Source organism: Gossypium raimondii, chromosome 2 (assembly GCF_025698545.1).
Source record: "Gossypium raimondii isolate GPD5lz chromosome 2, ASM2569854v1, whole genome shotgun sequence".
Classification (NCBI taxonomy): Eukaryota; Viridiplantae; Streptophyta; class Magnoliopsida; order Malvales; family Malvaceae; genus Gossypium; species Gossypium raimondii.
Window position 1 is genome coordinate 38,898,139 of NC_068566.1, and position 27,197 is coordinate 38,925,335.

Here is a 27,197-nt window from a genome sequence, read left to right on the forward strand (position 1 = left end):
ATGTAAGTTTGGTATTTACTTCTCTTTTATAAACTATATGTGATTTAGATTTAATATTTTTATTTAATTTAATTTAGGCCATGCTTGATAAATTGAAAATTCAAGTGTCCAAAAATAAATGTTGAAAAAATTAGTATTGAAAAATTAAGTGTTGAATTTAAGTTATAAAATATATTTGGTATTTTATTTAAAATTAAACACTAAATATAATTAGATTGTTTGATAAAGGATGATATAATCCTAAATGAAATAAAATAAAATAGAAAACCATTGAATTTATTCTCTATTAAGTGCCTACTTATCATTTTCTACACCATTTTTTTGTAAAAAATTCTATCTAGTAGTTTTATTCTGAATTATCGAACATATTTAAAAAATTAAGTTGCTGAAAATATTAATTTTCAATTGATTGAATTTTCTCAACACTTTATCAAAATGGCCTTAATTTAATGTTTTTGTTTTATTTAGTTTTCTAAATAATGAAATATTAACTATGTGGATGATTTGGAAAAGAAAGAGTTTTCTCATGTTAAATTTTAGTTGTTTGGTTTAATATTCACTAACAATGCTAACTCCATGTACCATAATAATACACAAATTAATAGTTTATGTATCACAAAGGACATTTTATAAAAATACAGGTGCTAAATAATACACAAATTAAAAATTCAAGTATCACATTGGATCGATTGTTTTATTTTATAATTAAAACTAAATAAAAATATTTTAAAATATTTAATTTGAATTTGAATCATCTAAGTGAAAAGTGAACACATTATTTAAAATCTCATATTTATTTTATCTTATTCAATTTATTTGAAGAAATTTATTTGTCAATTAAATAATTTAGTCTTTGTAGTTAAACTTTTAACATTTTCATCAAATATGGCATTGTGAATGAACAAAGCGTTTGATTAAGAATTCATTAACAATTTAGGTTTTATTAAACATTTATGTTTATTTATCAAGGAAACAAGTGCACATAAAAAAATTTTGAGGCTCGTCTACAAATGAACTAATCTCAAATAAAATTTATTTATTTAATAAATCATTTAAAACCCGTTTATTGTTCCATTATTATATTGTCTGTGTATATTATATTTCTAATATAATTAATAAAATCTGTACTTAATTATTTTTAATCTAAAAATTATATATGATATCGTTTTATTTTATTTTATTTATGAACATTATTTGTGAGCATGTTTGATTATATATAATGAATATATTCATTTAATATTCGTAAACATGTGTGTTCAATATTTATAAATAAGTTCATTTAATTTAAACAAAGTAATGAATGAATATAATTTTAAATTAAGCATGGTTGTCATACAAAGTTGCTTGTTTACTTTTACTTAATCCATCTTCAAGTATAACATAGAATTTTGGAGGATGAAATAGAAAAGCTTGTCAAATCCGGTGGATGTTACAATATTTATTGAACCGAGGATAATCCTAAAAAGTTGATAATTAATGCTCTAGAGTATAGACTTTAATTAAAATTAAATAAAATAGAGTTGAGGTATAGGGTAAATTACCTAAGATTACTGTTTACTGTTGGGTTTTGTTGATTATTAATTAAAAATTAATTGTTAATATAAGCATAAGCAATGGTATTTGAATGTTAAAAATGTTCTTAGTAACAAAAATTTAATTTATATTTTAGATTCAACCAGTCCAATAAATTGAACCAATAACTGGAGGAGGTCACACTATTTAAACCTCCAATACAATCTTTTTTAACTCCAAACTCTCCTAAATCATTCCACTAACAACATACACTTCCCCTAATGATATTTGATCAAGATGCCAATGTTGTAGGTTCACAGCCATCATGAACACAAGCCAGGACATCTTTATAGTCCCTTGAAATAGTGAAGGAATCATAAACCTTCCCATCACGGCTTTTCTTATACTCAAATAGCAGGGATGACTGGTTAAATGCTGTTAGCTTCACAAATCCAAAGTCATAATCTCTATAAATACTCCAATATGGGATGAGTTGGCTGAATTTCGAAAGATGGCTCCCTGCTCCACCTACAACGACGTGGATTGTTCCGTTCACAGTGCCTGAGTAATGATTTTTTTCTTTGTTCACACATTGATTCTGCACAAAGCATATGCCACAAAAATTAGTGAGATTATTTGTGCTTATAATATACTATCCAACTGTTCCCTACACAGGGTAACTGTTATGGTAACAGATACAAGAATCCCGGGATTTAGTTTGACACTGCAGATTTGAGGATCTCTCAGTATTTGCAATTCTTACCTGGTAGATTGGGCATGATCTTTCATAGTTATGGACATGGCCGTAGAAGGCAATGTCAACCTTGTACTTCTGCCAAAGTTTCTGCAAACCATCCCTTCCCATAGGCTCTTCATATGCGCCCTCCTGGCTGTACCAGTCATTAGATGAATATCCAAGGACACGATGAGCGGAAAAGATCAACCAAGGCTGCCTATGTCTATCTACCGATGCAAGGCATTGCTCAATAAACCCGTACTGTTCTGATCCTTCTCTCCAGTCGTGTTCACTGTCAGCTATGCAGAAGTGAAATAGGCCATAATCTGTAGAGTACCTGCATTGTCAGAGTATAGCCGAAAAGTATTCATTGGACCTGGGTCTAGGTTTTTATCAGGAAGAAAAAAGGACCAAAACACAGAGATAGTGTGTAGAGTTTTGTTAACGCCAATGCTTATTATGCCTACAGAACAAACTGTTTAGCTAAGTGAAGGTATTCACAGTTAATCGATTGAAATAACAGCTGGTATATATAATGAACACCTGTTCTTCAGAATCCTCAATCACTGTCTAAATACTTTATTTGTGTTTGACAAGTTTCAAGGATGTACACTCAACTCAACATTCTATGCATGTATCGAATTGCACTTATTTATTACTTTAGGAAACTGCATCTTACTATTTTTTTTAATTAGCTAATACCGAATATTTCATCAGCTAAGATGCTCAAATCTTACACTTGTTTCGGCCAAAAAGAGAAAAGTGGTAAGATTTATCGTAGAGGAATTTTACTAAAATTACCAAAACTTTGCCTTGTTCTCAGCAGGATAATAAAACATGGTTTCTGCTGGCACACCACATTCACCACCTGAATCCGGAGTATCATAGAACGATCCTGAGTTTGGCCAATCACGTTCATGATTACCACTGCAACACAGATGACACATTATATTTTAAACAGCATCTGAAAGTTAATTCACATTATATTTTAAACGGCATCTGAAAGTTAATTCTCAAAATATATTCTCGAAAATTACATACTAAGCTGCATAAGTAAAGGAAGCATAGAGTACCTTGCAATCATGTAGGGAACAGTTGACGCTATAGGCTCCACCTGTGCTGTAAATTGGTCCCACTGTGAAATGTATCCATTCGAATAGGTCAAGTCTCCTATGTGGAAAACTATGTCAATGTTGTCCAAGTCCCTTATCAGTTGGTCAGTAGTATTGAGTGAACCAGGCTGATAATCACTGTACTCATTTGAACCATCACGCTCCGCCTGTGAGATGTTAAGAAATATTTTCATATAACGCACAAAATTCAAAAATAATAACATAGTTGGCAGTGCATAGAAAATCGAAGCTCCAAAGAGCCAGACAAAATGCATGGGTTGGTCAATCTATCAAAATTTCCATCTCTTGACAAATCCACCCACTCTCAAACCCTTCATTATTGGTTTTCCAATATTACCTTCCCCATATCGCCGAATATAACGACTCTCTGTAATGAGTTTTGTCCAGGATACGGGGATGATTTAAACGAATATGTCTTGCTCCATACGACTGAACCATTATACAAGAGATGACCTATCCTGTACATGTATCTGAAACAACATACATAACCTTGTAAGTGGAATCATTTAAACTTTCAATTTATTATCTAGCTAGATAGGAGAATGAATATTTACGATGCTTACACGAAGTTCGGCCATAAATCTTTCAAGAAACTTGTATGTATGAAACCTGGATCCCGCCAGCCAACTGTACTTGCGGGTGAACCTGCAGATCAGTAGGCAAATTGCATGATGCTATAGGCCTAACCATTCACTCCACCAAACAATGTAAAAGGTGAAACTATTTTGTATGCAATATACTCCTCTGTTTATGGTGGAATCAAGGAAATAAAATCCGAGTCAAGTTGAACAAAAGACAATCTTGATGAGTGAGATAATAAAGAATTCACTAATATAGTCCCATAGACAGCAGGATATCAAATCTGAGGGATGAAATATAATCTTCTTAGTCTTATAATACTTCATAAAGTCAGAACCAAGGAACTTATCATTGCAGATAAGGAGATGTAATCGAATTGGAGGCATCATGACACAAAAGTATATTGCTTAAACATTCTCAGTCACGAAATTAATACAGCATGCGATTTGTCATTATATAGCCACCAGTTCAACCAAACAGGAAGAGTTACTGATCAACATAATGGATGAATTAAGTCTGATTTTTGACTGATAAATGAAAATCCACAGCAATCATGTATGTTCACATTTAAAAGCAATATTATAACATGTATTGCAGTATCGAAGTCCCATCAAAAGTAATTCCATTCATACCACACATGCTGTTCTGTTTAAATGTCAAAGTTCCTGCAGGAGATCTAACTTGCAAATCTCCTTTTCTACCCCACTCAACAAACGGCACTGCTTCATCTATGTCATAGCCACTTGTCCAGGTTACAGTCATCTGTCCAACAAATCAACTATTACTTGAGTACTAGATAAAAAGAACAGCATAGCAAACCAAAAACAATTATGTTTTAATGCAAAAAAATTCAAAATCACAATATGTTTGCTAGAATCGAGTAGCTCCAAGTAGGCAAAGATATGACATCAATTGGAAACTTTTGAAATGGTGTCTTACATAAGATAATGATCCTCAAAGGAACCATAGGTGTCAAAGTAGTGAATTAAAACGTGGATTATATCCCTTCGATTTCAAAGCTTTACAGGATTTAATAACTTATCATGGATGATACATTTGCAGAATTAGCCAATGCAAAATTATATTTAACTCATACTAATTACTTCCCTTTGAGCAGATTTATATTTTTTTCCCAGCTCAGAAAACACTATAGAAGTTCATAAAGGAATCATCATAACATAGGAGGCATTATTCCGAACTTACTTCATTCCAAGACTTCCCTTGAGCAAGGCGTGGATACAAGGGTGCTTTAGGATTTGTAAAAGATATTGGATTTGATATAGCCACCAATATTGGCTGTAATATTCAAGTATGAAATTAGTTTAACAAAAGAAAAAAAAAATCAACTTTCCTCAGAAAATAAATTAAATTAATGAAGAGGCGCTAACATGAATCAATGATTCAACATGATGTATAAAAATACTTTGCAAAGTTGTATAGCAAAAGAAAAGGAAATATGAATTTACATCTGATAATCCACCCGAAAATAAAGCAAAGGAGAAATCTGCTCGCTGATTTATAAGCTGGAACCTCAGTGAAGCAGTGCCTGTCTTTGCATAAGATGAGCAGGACTCATTTGCATACTTGTACTGGAAACGCACACAAAAGTGTAAGGTGAATGAATTTTCAAGCCATAAAATTGTAAAACACTAAATCCTGATTACTAATATCACAAATTGGACCACATTCACCTTTATCGGAGCTGAACATATATATGGAAGCTGTTTTTTCCGTTCATTCACCGGCGGACAGGCCGATGGGCTGCCAAAAACAACACAAAGTCTCTCTAAGTTCTCAAACAATGCAAAATTCACTAATGAAGCAATCAAAGGGTGGAATGACAATAAACAGGATCCTATTAAATACTGTAAGTAGGAAAAATTGATGAAAATTTTGACATGGATGAGTTGCAGATGAACATTACTCGAACTTTGCCGGGGAAAAGACTCCAACCCAGTCATCCAAAGACGGCTTCGGATTAACGAAATTCACAGTTATCCATTCAGTATCCTCCCCCTGTGATCCCACAAAAACAAGCAAAACTCACTAAACTGTCAAACTATAAAGAATGATGATTTTAATTTATATATGCTACAGGCTCACATATATAGACTCATCTATATTCGGGTTAGTTATAACTACATCATATGTCAGTTCAAAAGTTAGTTAATTATGTTGATAAAAATATAACTGCCGTAAATGAGGGAAAACCGTCGTATAAGAAGGCAAAAGACAACGAAAGAAATCACAATTCTAAATTTTCAGCCATTCTCTCTGAAACTGAATATTAACATTTTCCATCATAAATTTAACATCTTTGTGAATAACCCATATTTCTATAGATCATCAAGAAGTCATGAAAAAGTTAACTTGAAAGTTTGGATATTATTGAAAAGGAAATGCTGACAAGTTGACCAAAATAGGAAAAAGAAAAGCATAGAAAGATTGTACCTTCAAACCAAGAAGAACAGGTTCAGCTGAAATAGAAGCGGATTCGTGAAGGGCGACTGTTGTTTGGAGGATATTGATTTTAGCCAACGGTTGCTCTCCTCCATGGATGTGAGCCAAACCCAACTTTAAATTCGCAGTGAATAAAACAAGTACCCAAAACCAAACCATTTTCAAACAAGCATTCAGAAATAAAAAAGAAGAGGGTTTTGAGTAGTAGAATTGAAAGAAAGTTGGACTTCTTTCTTGCTCTGCGAATTGATTCTTCTTTTAGGTCTATTTATTTGGTTTTTTCAGAGTTTTAAGACACTACGTTGGCGTTTATGGTGTTGTAAAATTCTGATTTTTATTTTTTCACTTATTTGTTATTTTCCAATCTTTTTACTATTTTTTACAGAAATTTTCCTTTGGAAAAAGAGGACATCATCTGTCTCGTTTAGAGGTGCTCCGACGGCCCGTCCGGAATATGGGAGGGTTTGGGTAAAAATATAAGCTCGAAATATGGGTTTGGGCAAAAAAACGAGGCCCGTTTAGAAAACGGGCCCGGCCTCGGGCACCACTTTTTTGGCCCGGGCCCGGCTCGGCCAGGCCCGGCCCGATATAATAAATATATTTATTTTTAAAATTTTTTAAATTTTAAAATATTTTTAAAATACTTTTTTATTATTTTTAATTTTAAAATATTTTTAAAATACTTTTTAAATTTTTTTTAATTTTAAAATATTTTTTTTAATTTTTAAAATAAATTTTTGGTATTTATTAAAAAAATAGGCCGGGCCGGGCCGGGCCCGAGCTTATGATTTTTTTCTCGGGCCGGGCCTGGGCAAAATTTCATGCCTATATTTTGGGCCGGGCCTAAGACCCAGGCCGAAATTTTTTATGGGCCCGGCCCAAACCCGACCCGGCCCTGCCCATGAACACCTCTAGTCTAGTTGTTAGTTCTGGTTTTTTTCTTAAATTATTCAAATATTTTTTTAAAGACTATTAGTTTAAAAATAGTACTTGGTAATATTTGAACTTTTTATATTTAAAAGCGTGGTAACATTAACATTTTAAAATAATTAAATAAATACAATTTTGTATTTAAGTCAGAAAGAAATTTGAAATTTATACACTATCATGGTTATCCTGTTAAAATTTTACAATTTAAAAATAACTAAATAAATATTTTTATTTAAATCAAAATCAAAATCAAAATCAAAATCAAAATGAAATTTAAATTTTATATATTATCATTGTTATCTAGTTAAATTTTTATAATTTAAAAATAATTAAATAAGTAAGATTGTGTATTTAAATCAAAATAAAATTTGAAATTTATACTAATTTACAAGTGTCATAATTTGAACTAGAAAGATAATAAGTTTTTAAAGATTAAAACAAGTTCTAAGAAGAAGAAAAAAGAATTGTTATTTTAATATAAATTAAACAATTTTTAAAATAAAGTTTTGATATTCTTAAAATATATTTTAAATTCTTAAAATATTTTCTTAAAGATTATTAGTTTAAAAATACTAATGGATAATATTAGCACTTTTTATAATAGGTATTGATAACATTAAAAAATTTAAATTTTAAAATAATTAATTAAATAAAATTTTATATTTAAATCAAAATGAAATTTGGATTTTTTACTAATTTAAAGTGTTAAATTTTTTTTAAATAATCTCATTATAAGTTTTGATTATATTTGTTCTCTTTAAGATAATGCTTAAAATTATCTATAACCCCTCCCAACCTATAAATAGGAGGATAATGTGTTTCAGCCAACTCAACCATGCCAATCGGCAAATGTTAGTTTTTCTAAAATATATTTTAAATTGTTCAAATATTTTGTTAAAGATTATTAGTTTAAAAATACTAATAGGTAATATTTTGTTAATGGACCTACAATAGGGTTCGTTCGATGAATACTTTGAAAAAAAAAAATACTAGTATAGAAATTTTAGATTTAAAAGCAATAGATAGTGATAATATTAAAATTTTAAATTTTAAAAATAATTAAATAATAATGAAATTTGAAGTTTATACATATCATTGTTACTCAGTTAAATTTATGAAATTTTAAATTTATACCTTATCTAATTTTCAAGTGTCATGATTTGAAATAGAAGGATAATCAAGATTCTTTAAAAAAATGAAAAGTTAGTTTGAAGAAAAAATATAAATTATTATTTTAATATAATTAAATTGAATTGTTTTTAATATAATTAAACTAAATTATTGAGCTAACCTTTTGGTTAATTTTTTAATTATGTTGAAGAAATTAATTTATTATGATTTTATTTATTTTTGTGTCTTTTCTTGGATTAAATTAATGTATTTATGATTTTATTTATTTTTGCTTCTTTTCTTGGATTAAATTAAAGCGTTTATTTTTTATCAAATTTTTATTTTCAATTAGTTCCAAGAAGAAAAACTAAATTATTATTTTAATATAAATTAAGTTGAATTATTTTTAATATAATTAAAATGAATTGTTGAGCTAACCTGATGGTTAATTTATTAAGTGAAATAGAAGGATAATCAGAATTTTTTAAACTAATGAAAAATGTAACGCCCTGATTTCATAATTTTATTTTCGTAAATTTTATCATAAATGAGTGTGTGTCTCATTGGTTGTGAACTTAAGTGAGTTCTTGGGTTTGAAACTTGTGAAGGTATATTTATTTTGTTTCCACTTGGGTTGGTGGTGTAGTAGTAGTGAGGTTATGTCGGGATTCTGGTTGGTGGGAGGTGGTTAGTAGTAGGATGCTAATTTGTTTTCTAAAACTCTTCCACTATTTTTTTTCCCAAGTCTTTCATTTTTTTTAAAAAATTATTTTTCCATTATTCCAATTTGCTTTTTTTTTTATGTTATTTTTCTTTTCTCTTCCACTGTTTGTTGACTTCTATTTCAAAATTTCTTTTCAACACTTGACTGTGAAATCTTACTCCCTGTTTCGTTAGTTCCTTCGGTGGTGGGTTCTTGGTGTAAGGTAAAGTTTAAGGTTTGGTTTCTTCTTGTGCTTTTTGTGTTTTGTTGGATATGGCAAGAAGGGGGAGTTATGAATTTGATTCTGTGTATGTCTTGGATAGGTGAGGATCGGGAATCATTGGATTTTCCTCCGGCGACCTAACTTCGTTGGTGGGCTACTACTTTTGTTTGAAGGTAAGAGGTTAATTTGAGATGTTGGGTTGATTGTATCGATTTGGTGTCCATTTTGGTGATGGTTCAAGTGACTGATTTGGTGAATTAATGGTCGATTATAGGTTCTTGACGACTCGTGGGAGTTTTGGCATTGAAATAGGGACAGGTGTGTAACGAAAACGCGAGAAAATGGCGATCAGAAAAAGCTGAAAATATGGCCTGTCGACGCCACACAACCGTGTGCGACACACGGTCATGTGATGGGCCGTGCGTGAGGTCGTGTGTGACACAAGGCTTAGGCCATTTTGGGCCATGTGGGCCACACAGGCATATAGGCCCAAATTTTAGAATTTTTCCCTAGGGTCGTACATGTCAACTCGATCACCTGTGGGCTTTCTGTATGGTCGATATGTGTGGTATAAGCCTTAAAGCGTGAAATCTGCTACTTTGTTAGATTGAAATTGACGTGAATAACATTTATATGAGTATTATGAAATATTGTATGTATGATCTGCTCTGTTATGTATAAGCATGTGTAATATCTGTTATACGAGCATGCATGATATGTTAATTCTGGTATCTGTTAATCTGTTTTATTTGATAATCTGTCTGTATCTGGCTATGGGGCGGGATTTGTATTATGAGGAGGAAGTGTTTTGTGTGAGGCGATATCTTGCCATTATACTGGCAACATTGCTGCAAGTACTCTGAAAAGTGTCGTATAAACACTACATAGTATGTAGGGCTAGGTGGGTGTTTTAAACCCCACGTGGTGTGTTAGGATGGTCAGAGTTGGTGTGTAAAGGATGGGGGTAGGATTATGCATATCTGTATCTGTATGATTCTGTATAATTTTGATTTTGTAAAAGACTTACATCTGTGTCTGTTCTGTCATGAGTTGAATCTGAATTTCTGTTTATATATGTGTTACACTCTAAGTTACCAAAACTTACTTTCTGTTTCTTTGTTCTATTTAGGTAACCCTCAGACTTAGGCGGGTCGGTGCGACAGAATCTCAGTTGTGACCACTTTTCCGTAAAATTTCATTTTCATAAAATTTGCTAACGGTTTTTCTAAAAACAACAACTTTTCAGAAATAACGGTTTTCAAAGTAACAATTTGAATTACCAAAAATATAGCAATTTATGAAACTCTGCTGCAAAATACTCATTTGAATTGATAGATATAAACGAACAACAATTGTAAATTAAATAAGTATATCAACACATTTTCCAAACAAATTGAGCATACTAAGTAACAATGGTTTACAATGATTTGCGAATAATAAAGAAGTTGTTTTTAGGTTTTCTTCGTAACACTTCCAAATTCGGCCATAACGTCTAGGCCAAGTTTGGGGTGTTACAATAATTAGTTCTAAGAAAAAATATTATTTTAATATAAATTAAATTGAATTGTTTTTTTAATATAATCAGAATCGGGGCCGCTTTGTCACAAATTATAGTAACGGGCTCAACATCTTTGGTGGAGAAAACGACTAAGTTGATTATATTGGAAGGTCATTGTGCTTTTCGCTATTACTATGATCTTAGACTTCTGTATAGGTTTTATAAAGCATCCTCCTTTGATGGGGTGAAAATTGATCCCATGACCGCATAAGCACTGCCAACTAGGGCCCCGATTATACTCTATCTCTTGACAAAATAACCTTTGTAAACTTGAAGACCTAGTTACAATTCAACCCATGACCGTATAGTCACTACCAACAGGGACCTTAAGTTGCAATACGATCCCAAATTCTCAGGTGATGACTCCATCCACACACGATAAATGAAATTAGTAGGTCACCGAGCTCTACAACATCACTGTGAACCCAAACACAATTTAAAACTATGACTATGTCTCCCTCAAAGAAAAAAAGATAAATTAATCTTTAAACGCATAAATCTCAACAAACAACCAAAAGAAAAAAAACAATTTAAAGGAGACGATGGAGGAGAGAGATGATGGAGTAGGGAAAGGGAAACTCCCCTTTATATAGGCGAGGGGGTAGGGAGAAAAAATTTTCCGCGTGTACTTTTGTAAATGTTATGCTTTTTGAATGGTCATATACCTAAGGTCTTAAAGACTTGATTTAGGTTGAATATTCATGTTTTGATATAGGTGGATGTGAACATGTTGAAAGGTTTTTGTTGGAAGCTATGAAATAGGTACCAAAATGCACATTTTGCCAAAAACAAGGGCCATGTCTCGACGGCCAACATCCATCGTCGCAACGTCGGCCAATGGTAAGTGATGTTGCGACGCCAAATGGCAAGAAGTCGTGATTTGACTTACTGTGTTGGCGACGTCATGACGTGGAAGTGATGAAGTCGCGACATTAGTCCTGAATTTTTAAAATTCTACAATTTGATCCTATTTTATGCTTGGGTTAACAAAAGAGCTTTCATAAGCTTGTATAAGACCTGCAAATGGTTGTCTAGAATAAATTGAATGTGATTGAAACTTAATTGTAACACCCCAAACCCGGTCTAAACGTTATGACCGAATCTGGCGATGTCACATTGTAACATCCCTTACCCGTATTCGACGCCGGAATAGGGTACGAGGCATTACTAGAAGACATACATTTGCATACGTATTAAACCGAGTTGTAAAATTTCATCCGAATTAAAACTTTTAAATTATTAACGTGCTTTTATAATTCTTAACAACATATCCTCGAAATATTATATTCATAACAAATAGGGCCTACGAGACCCGATATTTACTCATGTAATTCAAAGCTTCATTTCCATTTCATTAAATTCACAATTTCTCATGTTCACAATCCAAATCAATTTCTCAATCCAATATATATATTTCAATCATCTAAGAATATAATTCAAGTTACACGAACTTACCGGGCTAAATTACGTAAATACCAAAATTCAATGACATTTTGGTAATTTTATTTTCCTCAATTTCCATCCAATCTTGATATAAATTAATATTTCATTCAATTTATTAATTTAAATAATAAAACAATTAATTTCATGCAATTTGGTCACTTTTTGAAATTTTTACAAATTTACCCTTAAAATATTACCTTTATTCAATTTAGTCCCTGAACCTAAAACATGCAAATTAGCCATTTTAATGAAAACTCATACTAGTTGAATAATCATATATTTCCTCCTCCTCCTCTCCATTCCACATCCTTAATGCATATAACATGCTTATATGTAGCATTATCTATAATTTCACTATTTATTTATTTGTTCATTCAAAGCTGTCCACTTGAGTCATTGTCACAAAATTATTTATATTTTGAGCTATGTAACTCCAAATTGAGATCCGTAAATTTTATCCAAAACTAGACTCACATATATTCTTACTATAAAATTTTCAGAATTTTTGGCTTATCCAATAAGTACAGTTTATTCTTCAAAGTCATCCCTATTCTGCTGTCTGACAGTTCCGACCCTTCTTCACTAAAAATTAATTATCTCCTGGTACAAGATTTAGATGATGTTTCTATTTGTTTCTATTGAAAATAGACTCATTCCAGACTTTAAACATACAAATTTAAGCCCATAATTATTTTTCTCCAATTTTTTTATAATTTTCCAAAATCAGAACAGGGGAACCCAAATTCATTCTGATCTTGTCTCACATAATTTATTATATCTCATGATTTACAATTCCATTACTTACATCGTTTCTTCTATGAGAAACTAGACTTAATAATATTTAATTCTATATTTTTTCATCCTCTAATTCGATTTCCATAATTTATGGTGATTTTTCAAAATTAGCCTACTGCTACTGTCCAAAACTATTTTAGTGCAATATGTTGATTACTAAGTTTATAACCTCCTTATTCATTTTCTCTATAATATTTTCAATCACTTTCTCTTATTTCTCTTCACTAATATATCAAGAACATAAGACTTTATTTAAGAAAACTCTACTATAACATCATTTCCATGCTTTTTCAATAATAACAAACTTAAAATATATTGAAATATTGATGTTCTTACCTTGTCCTATTAATTTCAATATTTAACTTGATTTTCTCTCTCCTTCAGCTTCTATTTCTTGAATCTAACTTGATATTCTAGCTCCCCATAGCCTTCTTGTTATTTTTCTCTCTTGATGGATATGAAAATTCTTTTGATTTCTAAGTGAAAGTGGTGAATTTTTTGTGAAAGGACCAAATTGTAAAGAAAAGAAAGTTTCTTTCTTTCTTTTCTCTTCCTACATTGGATGCATGGGAAGAAGATGAAGATTATTCATCTTTCCTTCCATATATATACTAAATAGAATAATAATAAAATAATAAAATATCATTTAAAATTAAATTAAAATATTAATAAACTAATATTTATTTAATTAATTAATCTAAAATATCACCAACATCATCATTGCCTTCTAGATTTCTCTCTCTTCTAATTGACCACTTTGCCCTTTATAATCTTTAAAAATTTTATCCTTGAGTCATCACCTAATTTGGTAAAATTGTGATTTAGTCCCTCAAAATTCTTCACCTTTTCAATTTGGTCCTAATTCATCCATTTTCCCTAGTTTCTAGATTATTCCACCCTTAAAATATTCACACTATTGGTCCTTCAAATTTTTCATATTTACACTGTAACCCCTCAAATTTTGAGTATTTACTCTTGGGCATTAAAACTTTTCACATTTTTACGATTTAATCCTTTCTTGAATTAATATGTCATAATATAATTCCCAATGTTGCCATAACTCAAAATTTCCCTTTTTGTCACTTTATTTCCTTATTTTACTATCAAGGATACCTACTTTCTTACTGTAGTAATTTTTGGGGTATTACAGTAGTAATTTTCGGGATATTACATTAATTGCATGTGGGAATGATTAATTACTGCATAATTGATTGTAGTTTCTCTGGCAACGAATGTAGCATCTTGTAGTTCAGACCCAACGATTGAGTTGGGCCTGGGGTGTTACATATGATATTGAACACTTATATAGATAAAGCCCATGGAATACATTGGGTTATGCAAGGGAAATATAATGATCTACATTTATGAGATCTTTATGCATTAAAATCGTGGTTTCTAAATTGTCCCTAGCCATCATATTATTGAGATGGGGCGTCGATGATGCTCTAAGGTCAACACATGTTGTAACACCCCAAACCTAGCCTAGGAGTTATGGTCGAATATGGCGTGTCACATCAAAGTGTCTTCTGAAAATTTAGACTTATTGATAAAACTCGTTTCTTAAGTTTAGTAACCTCTTTATTAATGTTTAACAGAACACCTAACCAAATGTTTGCCTTGTTAACTGCTATTGTTATATTAAGTTGATTTTAAACGCGGAAGCATTTGAAAACTCTAACGTTTAAAGTTCGTGTCTTTGAAAACAATAATTATTTTAAAATTTTATTTTCACCTAACTAGCAGTATAAAATATGTAAGCAAAACCCAATTAAAAATTTAAAACCAAATTAAAGGCCTTATTACAAAATAAAACCCAACTTATAATTTAAAGTAAAATAAAAACAAGTGTGAACATCAGCAGTTGTGTGGCCACCTCCGAGTCCCTCGTAGCACCGAATCGCCTAAGACTGAGGATTACCTACACAATTAAGAGGAGAGGGTGAGTTTACGAAACTCAGTGTGTAATCCCCTATCAATCAAACAGTAAACAACATACAGTAACGGTCTGGGCCTGGGCCCTATTCAGTGGCAATACAATGAAGGCCTTAGCCCAATTTAGTAGCAGTGTGGGCCTTAGCCCAATACAATATCAGTGTGGGCCTTAGCCCAATACAGTAACATTACAGTACAGAAAATGCAACCCATCCCAATCCAGCCAACACACCACTCCGTACCACCAACACACCATGTGAGGATAAAATCGACCTACCCAAATTAACACACCAATATTACAAGAAAGCGCCAAGATAGAATCGCAAAGAAAGTCGCCAAGATAAAGATATCGTGGCAAAGCCACCAGTAGGTCTGCAGTTGTCCTAGGCAACCCGTGCGACCTTATTAGTACAATACACTTCCTCCAAATATAACAACCCAACCCCATGCAATATGTCGTGACATAATATCATACGTGTATGCAAAATGTCATGCTCAATCATAGTCATACATATCATAAGGCCATAACAGTCATTTCATCTCCTAGGGGTATAAAAATCATTTTACCTTATGGGGGTATTTCGGTCATTCTACCCTATGGGGGTATTTCGATCATTTTATCCTTCGGGGGTATTTCTATTATTTTACCCTTCGAGGTATTTCGATTATTTTACCCTTCGAGGGTATTTAGGTCATTTTACCCTTCAGGGGTATTTTGATCATTTAACCCTTCAAGGGTATTTCGATCATTTTACCCTTTGGGGTATTTCGGTCATTTTACCTTTTGAGGGTATTTCGGTCATTTTACCCTTCGAGGGTATTTCAATCATTTTATCCTTTAAGGGTATTTCAGTCATTTTATCCTTCGGGGGTATTTCGGTCATTTTAGCCTTTGAGGGTATTTCGATCATTTTACCCTTCGAGGGTATTTCGGTCATTTTACCCTTCGAGGGTATTTCGGTCATTTTACCCTTCGAGGGTATTTCAGTCATTTTACCTTTCGAGGGTATTTTGGTCATTTTACCATTCGAGTGTGTTTCGGTCATTTTACCCTTTAGGGGTATTTCGGTCATTTGCCCATAACTCTCAAGTTGGGCTTGCCACTTGAGCGATCACACGCCTGTGTGGTCTCAAACACCGTGTTTATGGCTTTTCGGCTTTTTACCAATCTACGGTTGTAGTGGGTGATTACACACCTGAATTCGACTGAAGAGCGCAAATCTCTACGTACACCAACCTAGATTCAACCAAAACGTCATTTCATTAACTACCAAGATTTGTTAATCAAACAAAGCCAAACGATGCTAAGGAAAAATAGTTATCGAAGCCCTTTACCGGAATCAACCGCACCGCGCCCTCAGCTCTTTGGAGAAGCACCAACCAACTCTTGAACTCCACCTAGCACAAAAGCCACAAAACCCTTTACTTCCAACCCTTAGATCGCATTTCGCTTAACAATCCAATTAAACCCAATAATGTATATACATCCTTTCAAACCGCATCCCATACAACGAATAACAAACACTTACTCACCTACCAAACTGTTGACAAGGTAGAGTGCAACTTGAAACACAAGAAGGAGCAAATCAAAAAGGGGATCCGAAAACTAAAAAAAGGCAAAGCAGGAAAAAACAAAAAAAGAGATCAATGGATCGAAAAGCGCAAACTGAACTAGACAAAATCAACATTCAACCACGAAAACAGAGAAGAACCAACGCCAATACTCCCTTTTAGAAGAATCTATAGTGGAGAAGGGACAAGAATTCGGCAACACGGAGAAGAGGGAGGAGAAAGGAGATTCCGCAGAGGGGACTAAAGAACTATTCGGTCAAAACAAAACAAGAGAAAAAAAAAGAATAAAAGGGAAAAGCAGGAAAACAAAAGAGCAAACCCGAGAGGTACCCAAAGTCTTTAGCAAAATTCGACACAAGCAAAAGGTGAAAGAAAAACTGACCAAAGCCGAAGCAAACGGAGAGAAAAACAACCCCAAAACCAATTCCCTCAATGCCTAAAGACCAAATTCGGCACAAGCATACCCCCAAACGGCACAACTCCCCCTCACTCTCAAACTCCTTGATTTCCTCCTAAAATTTCTCCCCTTATCCCTCATTGAATCACTCCACCAATTTCTCCTGAACTCAAACCAATTCAAACTCCTTTTAGCAGTATTCTAGTCCAACTCCACCACCTACCCAGCTCAAGCAGCAAAATAAATACTCCATTGCGTAACCCAGGACTTGAACCTCAGACCTCACGGTCACACAACACGCCACATTGCCACCAAACCACATGCTCTTTTTTTATGTCATAAAACAAACACTATTATTTATAATGCCTATATGCTAGAGTCCAGATTCATTTAAGAGCAAAACTAAAAATTTTGCAGAAGCCAAGACTTGAACTCAAGCTTCTCAAACACTCTCATACACACCCAAATCACTTAGCCATTAAAGCAAACAAGCAATTTGTGACACTTCCTTGAACAACTAAATATTTATGTGCAGTCTCCTAACTGTTCCCTTGTTCAAAACCTATTTCTTCTAGGCCCAAAATTCGGAATGTTACACATGTTAAGCCTCCATACATAGGATGCATGCAACTAATCCCATAAGTTGAAGTATAAGAAACCTACGAATAACATGTGTGTGCTTGTTATGAGAACAAATGCACTAAACATAACCTGTTATGAAAGTTCTATTTGGCATTTTACTCAAGTGTCTATGGAAATAGTCTTATATTTTGGTAGTGTAAATAATCATTTAGTCTTGTGACATTGGTTCACATTGTATATTGAGTGTCACATTTTGATTCATCACAAAATAGCTTTGTATCAATGGATGCTTAAGGTAGGATGTTTTGGGTATGGTATAAGCCATACAAAGGTGATGGAGTGGTTCAAAGAGGATCTATCACCCTAAGTGATATCAGGGGACATATCCTATATGCTCTTGACTCGTATTAATTGCAAGTCCTTGGCCAAGGCAATTATTTTGGGTTAGTACAAAGAGTTGGAAGACTGATATGGATAAACAAAGGTAGATATTGTGCTATGCCTTTTAGCTTATCTAAGATATATATTGAGATTTTGTGCCCTTAGTGCAATGATTTCGTTATCATGCCTGTAATTTTTTGAAAAAAAATTGTTAAATAAAATCCAATAGTTAAATTATTATATTTTGTATAGCTCTCCTCAATGATTTTTGCATAAAAAGTTTAAATAGTACTGAGTTGCATCATGGAGATGGATTATGACATGGGAAGACAACTTATATTAGTAGGTAATCTAAATGGTCAGTAATTTGAGGAATCAAAATGAGCAATTGATTCATGGGACTATTACATTGTCTACCAAGTTCAATTTGGGAGATACCTTATTTTGGATATTGAAGTGACAATACAACGGACATGACCCAAGTTAAATTTATCCTAAATCCATTTATGGATTTATTTACTTATGATGTTCATAACGTGAGTTAAATCAATCTTAGGTAAATGATAGAATATACGTATGTAACTTATATACTTCGATACATTGAAAGCTTGTGCTCCATTAGTCTTGTAACCAAAAGCTGGTATGTTGGGTATGTGACTTATGTATGACATGACTTCACTTATAATAGTGGAATTCATAGCTCAGTAAATAGAAAATGGTACCCTCTAACTAGCATTGAATGGATTATGAAATGGAAAACTTGTCACTGGTCATTCATTGAGAACAAATGATTGTTATTATTATTTCTTAGTAAATTGAATCATATTGGGTGAATAGGTATAGCCCAAAGAGACTAAGGATATCCTATGAGGATAGCACACTAATGACAAGGTCATTGGACAAAAGCATAAATCTAAGTTGCTTTTGTAATGGTATATAATGGGGGAGTTTAGTCATGGTACTTTTAGTGGACTGACTCCTTGACTAAATAATATTGTAATTAATAGAAGAAGACTCAAAACTTAATTAAAAATTATTTAAGTCCTAATTATTTATGTCTGGCCAGTCCCTTTGCTAGCTGAACACAACTCTATATGGATTGCAAATTAGAATCGATATGATAAATAAATGTAAACAACGAATGAGAAATAGATTACATGAATTACTATATGCAATAAATGTATTTTCTCGAAAGGAATAATAGATGACTTAGAAATTAATTTGATTTCTTTGAATTGTTATTTAATTAAATAACGAGTTCAAAGTGAAAATTAAATTAACTAGTCATCGTAGTTTTCTTGAATAAGACAAATAAATTTATTTATACATATATTCTAATAAGGTGAAATTGCTATAACTTAGACGAAATTAGAATTGGGTTAAGAAAAATAATTTAATTTAATTTATTTATTTATTTAAAATAAATAAATATTGTGGGAATAGAAAACCGGTTATCGTGTTGGATAATTAAATGTGCTTGTTTTAATTTAAATTAATTGAAATTCTAGGTTTTCAATTAAAATATTAATTTTCCTCTCTTTCTATTCTAGTAGAACTCTTGTGATTTTTGTTTATATATAAGGACTATGGGTAGCTAAATACATATTTTAGCCATACATAGATACTCAGTCGAAATTTAGGGGAATTTTATTTAGCTTCAATTAAATTCTATTGTTTGTGAGTACTGGAGATACAAATTTGTGAGATTATAATTGCAACTTCCTTCGCAATTATAATTCAAATTTTGTGGCTACAACTTTCGATTTTGGTTTCCCATAGAGAAGTTTTACTTTCTCCATTGGAAAGTTACGATTTTCATTTTGTGTTAGGTTCTTGATAATAGCTCATTCTCTAGCATCCAATGGTTCGAGAATAGAAAAAATCATTCGATCAAAAGCCAAAATTCGATAGGACTCCCTAGCTTGGAAACACGGGTACTAAATTTGGTAAAAAATTATTGTCATAAATAACGCAACAAAAGTTTGGTTTTATGAAAACTTTTAAACTTCCATTGTGCAATAAAAAAACTTTTCATAAATGATATTTTTAACAAAATATGATTAAGGATCAAATTACGCATAGGTACCGGACACTAGAAAGGCTTTGTCGAAAATAAATTTTGAATCTTCCAATAATCGAGGGTCATGGTCTACAAATATAACTATTTCTTAATTGAAATAGATTATATTTGTTGCCAACATAATTGGAAGTCTAAAGTGTCACACACGATAATGGAATTTGAAAAATTAAAACGAGGAAAGACTAAATTGAATAGTTTAAGAAAATTCAGGGGTTAAATTGCATTTAATAAAAAGTTATTAAAAAACTAATCTATATATTTTATGTTAGCTTGATAGATCAAATCAAAATCACCAATATAAGGGGGTGAATTGGCCTTAAGAAAATTTTTGGAAGCAACGAATGACTATGCAACAATGAACACAACAATTTATAGTGGTTCAACCTCAATTGCCTACTCCACTACCTTCGCTTTCCACAGCTAAGGATTTTCTCAAATTCACTAATTTGATAACCTTTGAGGACAAGGTTTGACCTTACAATCTCTCTTAAAATTTCTACCCAAAATCTTAAGATTGCAACTCCTTTAAGGTTTCTACTCAAACTTTAAAACTTAACCCTCTCAAAGAGAATAACAAATAGCAAAATAAGAAGTAATCTTTACAAGCTTGATGTGTTTGCCAATTAAGCACAAATACAAAGAATAAGACTTGAGTTGAATGAATACGATGACATCTCACAAGTGTTTACAAAAAGAATATGAAAGTGTCACATTCCAAAAACCGAGTTAGTAAAAATTGGGTTAATGAACCGAGAGTGGTCACGTTCGAATTTTTTTAAAATGACCTTAGCACATTTGATAATAAATAGATATCAATTATAGTGATTGAGTAATGGTGGAGCTGTCCTTGATGATCTGAGTTTGAATCCCTTCCCTCTCGTTAATTTCTATTTGGTGCAAATTTGTTTTAAACCTTTAGTAAAGGTCATCCCATGTTTTTAAATATTTTCTGTTAAAATGATAATAAGAAAGTGAGTGGTCAAGTGGTTAAGAGCTTAATTAGTTTCCAAAAGGTTTTATGTTCAATCTCCCACACTCCCAAATATTTAATTTTTTTTGACAACTTTAGCTAGTGTGAACACTCCTTGCCATCCAACCTAGTTATCATGCATAGGGAATGATTCTTTCCAAGTGTGTGAGTCAACCTTCCCTCATTAAGCCCCCTTTCACTCCCATGATCCTCTTTTTGCTTCTTTGTCCCCTCAACATACCATTATGTTCACCCTTACCTTGTGTGATGTTCATTGAACCTAGACAAGATGAAGAACACCCTTTTGTTCTATCTTTTCATTATTTTCCTTTTCATTGCCATTCCCCTTTTTTGCTCCTCTCTTTTCTCTTCCTCTTCCCTTTTGTATCACTTTGAACCACCATTATTTTGATTTTTGCCTCCCTTCTTCCACTGTTAACCATCACCATTCTACCTAAACACCACCACTTCATTACCCATCCTCCTCTTCTTTTCTTTTTTTTTGTTCCACTGCCGCCCTTAGCGCCACCCTCTACCACCGCGACAACCACTGCACACTACTGCACAACTCCTCTCTTTTTTTTATTTTTCTCTTTTCTCCTTTCTCCTCTTTTAAGTGAGTGATCAAACCCATATTCTTTTCGTCTCCTCCGTCGACCTGTCACCTCCATCACCGGACCATCGCGGATAATTGTGTTTCCTCCTCTTTTCTTCATCATTTTTCAACCTACATAATTTCTTTTAGTAAATAAAATTATGCACTATTAATTTCACTTAGTTTCTTAAATTCTAAGTCTTTATTTCGTAAACTTACTCTTAACCAACCACCTCTTTAGATTTTTCAATTTTCCCGGATCGAAATCAAGACGATCCACAGATCTCTCCTTTTTGACCGATATAGAGGCCGATCGACATAACATAGAAAATCGTCAAACTCGTGAAAGGAATCATGATTCTTAATTCATAAGGGTTATCCATTGGAAAGATCTAAGTGTAGGCATCTTAGAGAGTTGTAACACATCGGATCTACAATCAGGTGTGGGTTCTACATTAATTAAAAAAATGAAAATGTGTTTCATGTTGTTAAAAATTTATTAGTATCACTAAATGGTGTTTATCAAGAATACTCTATGTATTCAAAAGAGGAATAAAATCTATCAAATTGGAATATCTAAGTAAGTGAAACTAAACCGTTGTTTTTGTGATTTGTATGATCATAATTATTATTATTGATATAAATGTATGAAAATATCATTCTCATGTTAAGTGATATTATGAAAATATCATTCTCATGTTAAGTGATATTATGGCATATGTGAGTTTCGCATAATTTATAAAATGTGAAATATTAATATATATGTATATATATTGTGTAAATATGTGATTAGCATGTGAAGCATGCCTATGTAATTTTAAGTGATGAGCGATATAATGAGCATGCCTTACATGCCAAAGTGAAAAAATTGATTTTTAAAGTGAAAAAGTGATTTTTGTGGTCATATCACATGCATAGGGTGAGATATGTGAAATGAAGAAAAAGTGGAAGTTTATTTGCAAAAGTGGTGACTTGTCCACAATATTGTAAAGTGGCAGTTTATCTGCAAAAGTGGTGACTTGTCCACAATTTTATTAAGTGGCAGTTCATCTACAAAAGTGGTGGTTTGTCCATAATATTATTAAATGGCAGTTTATCTGCATTACTGTGACACTGTTCACAAATTGGAGTGTTTGGATGGACAAGTTTTGGGGAACTCGATTGTGTTGTGTAGCGGTGATAGGTAAGATGTTTTAAATAAAATTGCATAAATGTTTTATAAAACAACATCGCTATAACCATGTGCATAAAGTGAAATATTTACTTGATTGATGATTATGTGTTCATTTACATTTATTTGTTAAAAGACCCACACTGGGTTTTAAAAGCTCACCCCCTTTAGTGTTATAACCTTTTAGGAAATACTCGGACATAGGGCTTGGATTCAATATTCGGTGGAGCCTCTCGGATGGTTTATTTTATGGATTTTTAATAATGGTTTTTTAAACTATGTGGTTTTTGTTTGTTGACTTTGGACTTTGGACTTTGGACACTTCTTTTATTTTGGGTTGTTGGTTATTTTATAACTTAGAATTGCTATGCATGCATGAAAATTTTATGCGACTTTAAGTATTTTAAAATATGGAGTTTATTTAAACTATTTACAATTTTACGTGGTTAAAACAAATTTATATTTCTAAGTAGTTTAATGAAAGTCCGTTGCAAAACATTTTACCCAAAACCTTTTAATAAATGATTATAATACAAAACCTTTATTTTCAAATAACTTAAAATGGCATTATAATATAATGTCGTACTTTACTTTCAAAATATTATATTTTTAATAAGTATTTTTTTTCAAAAAAACAAAATCATTAAATATTCAAAATTTTAAGTTTTCACAAAACAACTCAACCCTAGTCAATTTCAAAAAGTAAATAATTTCAAGCGTTGTTAATGTAACTTCTGAGATTCGGTCATAACGTCTAGGCCAGGTTTGGGGTGTTATAGAAAGAATTAAGCACTAAAGTTGTTTTGATTGATCTTTAAAATTGATGATCTCTCTACTTCTTGTAGGACCTTTGAAAAATGGTATTTATACCCTCTAATACATTTCCAACCGTTGGAGTTGTTGTGAAAGTTAATAGAGCCGTTGGGGATGAAAATACCATATCATTAAATTCACCTGCAGCAAAAGGTATCGATACTTTTTTTGTGAGTATTGATACTATTAGCATTTAATGCCTGATTCAGTGACCGTTGAAATTAGTTTACAACGATACCAACAATAAATTATCGATACATGGTAAAAGGTATTGATAATTTTTGTAAAGGTATCGATACTTTTTGTGTAAATTGAAAATAGAATGTCAAATTAGTATTGATTTTAGAATGGGTAGCGATATCTTGAAAATTATTGATACTTGGTCAAAAAGCATCGATACTTTTTGGCTTGGAGCAATACTGACTTGTTTAAAAACAATTTTAACATGATTGAAAATTTTTAGCTCAATTGAAATCATTTTAACTTGATTTTATCAATTTTTCCAATTTTGTTCAACTTTAACTTTTATTCAGAAACACTTTAATTTGTTATATCAAAAGATATTATTAAATAAAGCTTGGTTTAACATTTTAACTTAGCCACACATCACAAGTCTGTTGTTGTTGTTGTTGTTGTTGTTGTTTTGTCTATCTCTTCTTCTCATGTACAAACAAAAAGAAAATTGAACAAAAATTATTTTATGAATTTTTTCTTCTAGTTTTCTTTTCAATATTGAGACTGAAACTAAAAGAGGATGTGGATCTGCATGATCAGATAGCTAGCGCTATCTTGGCAAAGTGGATCTCAACCTTACAAAGGTTTTCTAAATTTCTAGTGTGGGTTACCATTAAAGGTCGGACATGTGGACATCAGTTGGTTTTCGACAATTGAGCTCAATATTCTTCTGAAAATAGAGAAATAAGTAAATGAGGATGGTGACCACCCTTGTTTCAGGTGTTATTCTTCTATTGTATTTTGTGTTTCATAATGTGATAAAATCGTTCAAATTTATCCTTGATAGAATATGATTTGTTGTATGTTTCATGTTTCCACTGCATTTAATTTGATTCTTGTTTCAATTTTATTTGTTGGCTATAATTAGGTTTCATGATTTTATCTCATTGAATTTTTCCTAATAAGATTTTAATGAGACACATTTTCGTTGATGAACATCCAAGAGAGCTGTTGTAAACCCATTGTTAAATGGACGTCCATATAACTCTCAAAACCCTCTAAGAACTTATTCTCTTGTAACCCCTAAAGATTTGATAAGGTTTATTAAGTTTCTTATTTATGTATTTGTAACATATGGTCATTGAGACCCTATAAATAGAGGGTATATATAAGCTTATTGCATTCTAAGTAAAAGATGAATTATACTTTCACTTTTTGTCTAATCTTCTCTTATTCGTACTATAATTCCTCTAATTTCATAATAATATATAAATTTGAAGCAACACCTTATATTTTGCTTTAAAGTGTGTTTGCTGCAGATAATCTTATATTCCTAGAGCTAATGTAAGATCTTGGAATAACATTTTCCGTTTGGATTCAAGATTATCTTAAGCCAATAATCCTAAATCCCTAACTTTTAGAATATGATAATCTCAATAACACATTTTCCTCAAGTAATCTTATATTACCTTGATAATGTGAAATTTTTACTATTTTACCTTTTTATTGACTTTTATCAAATTTACTTTAACAAAAACAAAATAATAATGAAAGTAACATTTATATTGAAATCATTAATGAATTTCTTAAAAATCAAATGAATTAAAAAAGTAATGTAGCTACCATCCAATTAAAAAAAGAACACATCAGTGGAGTTCTCTATAACTGAAATTTTTTTTCGGCGATGAGTGATTCTGAAAATTTGTCTGGTGATCGGGTTGGGGCCGAAAATGATACCAATGGGGATCGTAATACCAAAAAAGTCAGGTTTAAGGATGTGGGAAAGGATTCCACAGAAAACATACTGGTAGATATACATCTAGTGAATGGTGTTTCATGGAACGATAAGCTTTTGGGAGGGAGAGGTTCGAGACCCTCAGATGGTGCTACTGATATGGATCTTGAAATCGAAGATGGCGACATTCTTCGATCCATATTTAATGGTATCCCCACTATTGATTTTTCGGAGCGGTTAAAAAAAATCTTGGTAAAAGGCATGGAATCGACTGTTGTCGTCAAGTTGCTAGGACGCAATATTGGGTATGGGGTCTTGCATAATCGGATCTCCAACCTTTGGAGACCTTCTCAACCCTTTCGTCTGATGGACATGGAAAACGGGTACTATCTTATCTGAGTCCAAAATAGAGTAGATTATGATATGGCTCTAACTCAAGGTACTTGGATAGTGTTCGGGCACAATCTCACAGTCCAGCCATGGACGGTAGATTTTGACGCTCTAAGACCTTTTCCAAGCACGATTTTGGCTTGGATCCGCTTTTCGGGACTGCCGGGATTTTTGTACAAAAAAAAGTGTTAAAGGAGATCGGAAACTTGGTGGGAACAGTGGCAAAAGTAGACATAAAAACAAATAGTGGAGTAAGAGGGCAATTCTCCAGAATGGCAGTGTTTGTAGATCTGGAAAAATCGCTTACCTCGTAAGTGTTGATCAATGGCAGAATTCAATGAGTGGAGTTTGAAGCTCTACCCATGGTATGTTTTTTCCTGCGATAAATATGACCATTTTAATATGTTTGTTCTTCCTTTTTGACAGATCAAAGTACTCGCGGTAGAAAAGAGGACTTGGTCGAAGTGATGTACAATGAATCAACTCAAGCAAGGATGGGAGGTCCTTGGATGGTAGTTGAGCGCAAATATAGGTAAAATCAATCTGGAAAATAGAATCAACATGCAAGATATTCGGAGGAAAATTCAATTGGAACCAGACTTACGGCGTTATCCTCTCTAGAAGATCAACCGGTGGGATTGTTGGCTGATATTTCGGACTTGGAAGGAACGAAGTTTAAGTAGGGATAGTTTACTAAGAAGGGTAAATTACACCAACAATCACTCAACTTTGGGGTAGCTAACAAAACAGTCACCTAGTTTCATTTCAATCAGTCAACTTTAGAAAAATAACAAAACAGTTACTAACGTTATTTAAAAGTGACAAATCAGTCACTCATTAACATTTTCTGTCATAGGCTTAACGAGATAGATGACGTGGCCAATTAACTAGATGATGTGGTCAGATAATTTACCAAGTTCGACGAGTAGTCAAAGAGTCAAAGAAGAAAAGAAAAGATGATTGGTCCTTCTCTGTGTCTTTTTTCTTATTCTTCGCATCTTTCTCTTCATCTTTTTCTCTCCCAACCTCTTTTTCTATATACTTCTTTTATTTTTTTCTTGTTCTTCTCTCCTTTCTCTTCATATTCTTTCTCCCTCAACCTCATCTTTTACCATCTCTTGAATTTGGGTCTTTTTCTTTCAATCCAAATGGGTTATTGCTAAACAAAAACCAAAAGGTCAAACCCATAACAGAACAGTGGCTACAAATTAGGAGCCACAACA

At 32.4% G+C, this 27,197-nt stretch overlaps 1 protein-coding gene and 1 long non-coding RNA gene across 2 annotated transcripts; both read right to left on the reverse strand.

The window, feature by feature from the left end:
- Positions 1-1,619: 1,619 nt before the first annotated feature.
- On the reverse strand, positions 1,620-6,689 carry LOC105788689 (probable inactive purple acid phosphatase 27). Its single transcript, XM_012615690.2, has 12 exons — positions 6,412-6,689; positions 5,885-5,976; positions 5,652-5,721; positions 5,427-5,549; positions 5,164-5,256; positions 4,593-4,722; positions 3,945-4,026; positions 3,719-3,851; positions 3,322-3,527; positions 3,050-3,175; positions 2,276-2,585; positions 1,620-2,110 (listed from the first exon to the last, which is right to left on the reverse strand). Exons 1-12 carry the CDS (start codon positions 6,577-6,579, stop codon positions 1,805-1,807), a joined length of 1,839 nt encoding a protein of 612 aa, XP_012471144.1. The 5' UTR covers positions 6,580-6,689; the 3' UTR covers positions 1,620-1,804.
- Positions 6,690-14,957: 8,268 nt separating this feature from the next.
- Positions 14,958-26,894, reverse strand: LOC128039236 (uncharacterized). Its single transcript, XR_008193703.1, has 4 exons — positions 26,282-26,894; positions 16,450-16,512; positions 16,311-16,351; positions 14,958-15,100 (listed from the first exon to the last, which is right to left on the reverse strand). It is a non-coding gene; the product is annotated as an uncharacterized LOC128039236 (long non-coding RNA).
- Between the last annotated feature and the right edge of the window lie 303 nt (positions 26,895-27,197).

Coding starts and splice junctions, on each gene's coding strand:
- LOC105788689 (XM_012615690.2), bottom strand. CDS start 6,579: ATGGTTTGGTTTTGGGTACTTGTTTTATTCACTGCGAATTTAAAGTTG. Junction 5,257..5,426: donor TTTCGGGTGGATTATCAGAT/GTAAATTCATAT, acceptor TGAATATTACAG/CCAATATTGGTGGCTATATC. Junction 3,852..3,944: donor GATTTATGGCCGAACTTCGT/GTAAGCATCGTA, acceptor ATGTTGTTTCAG/ATACATGTACAGGATAGGTC.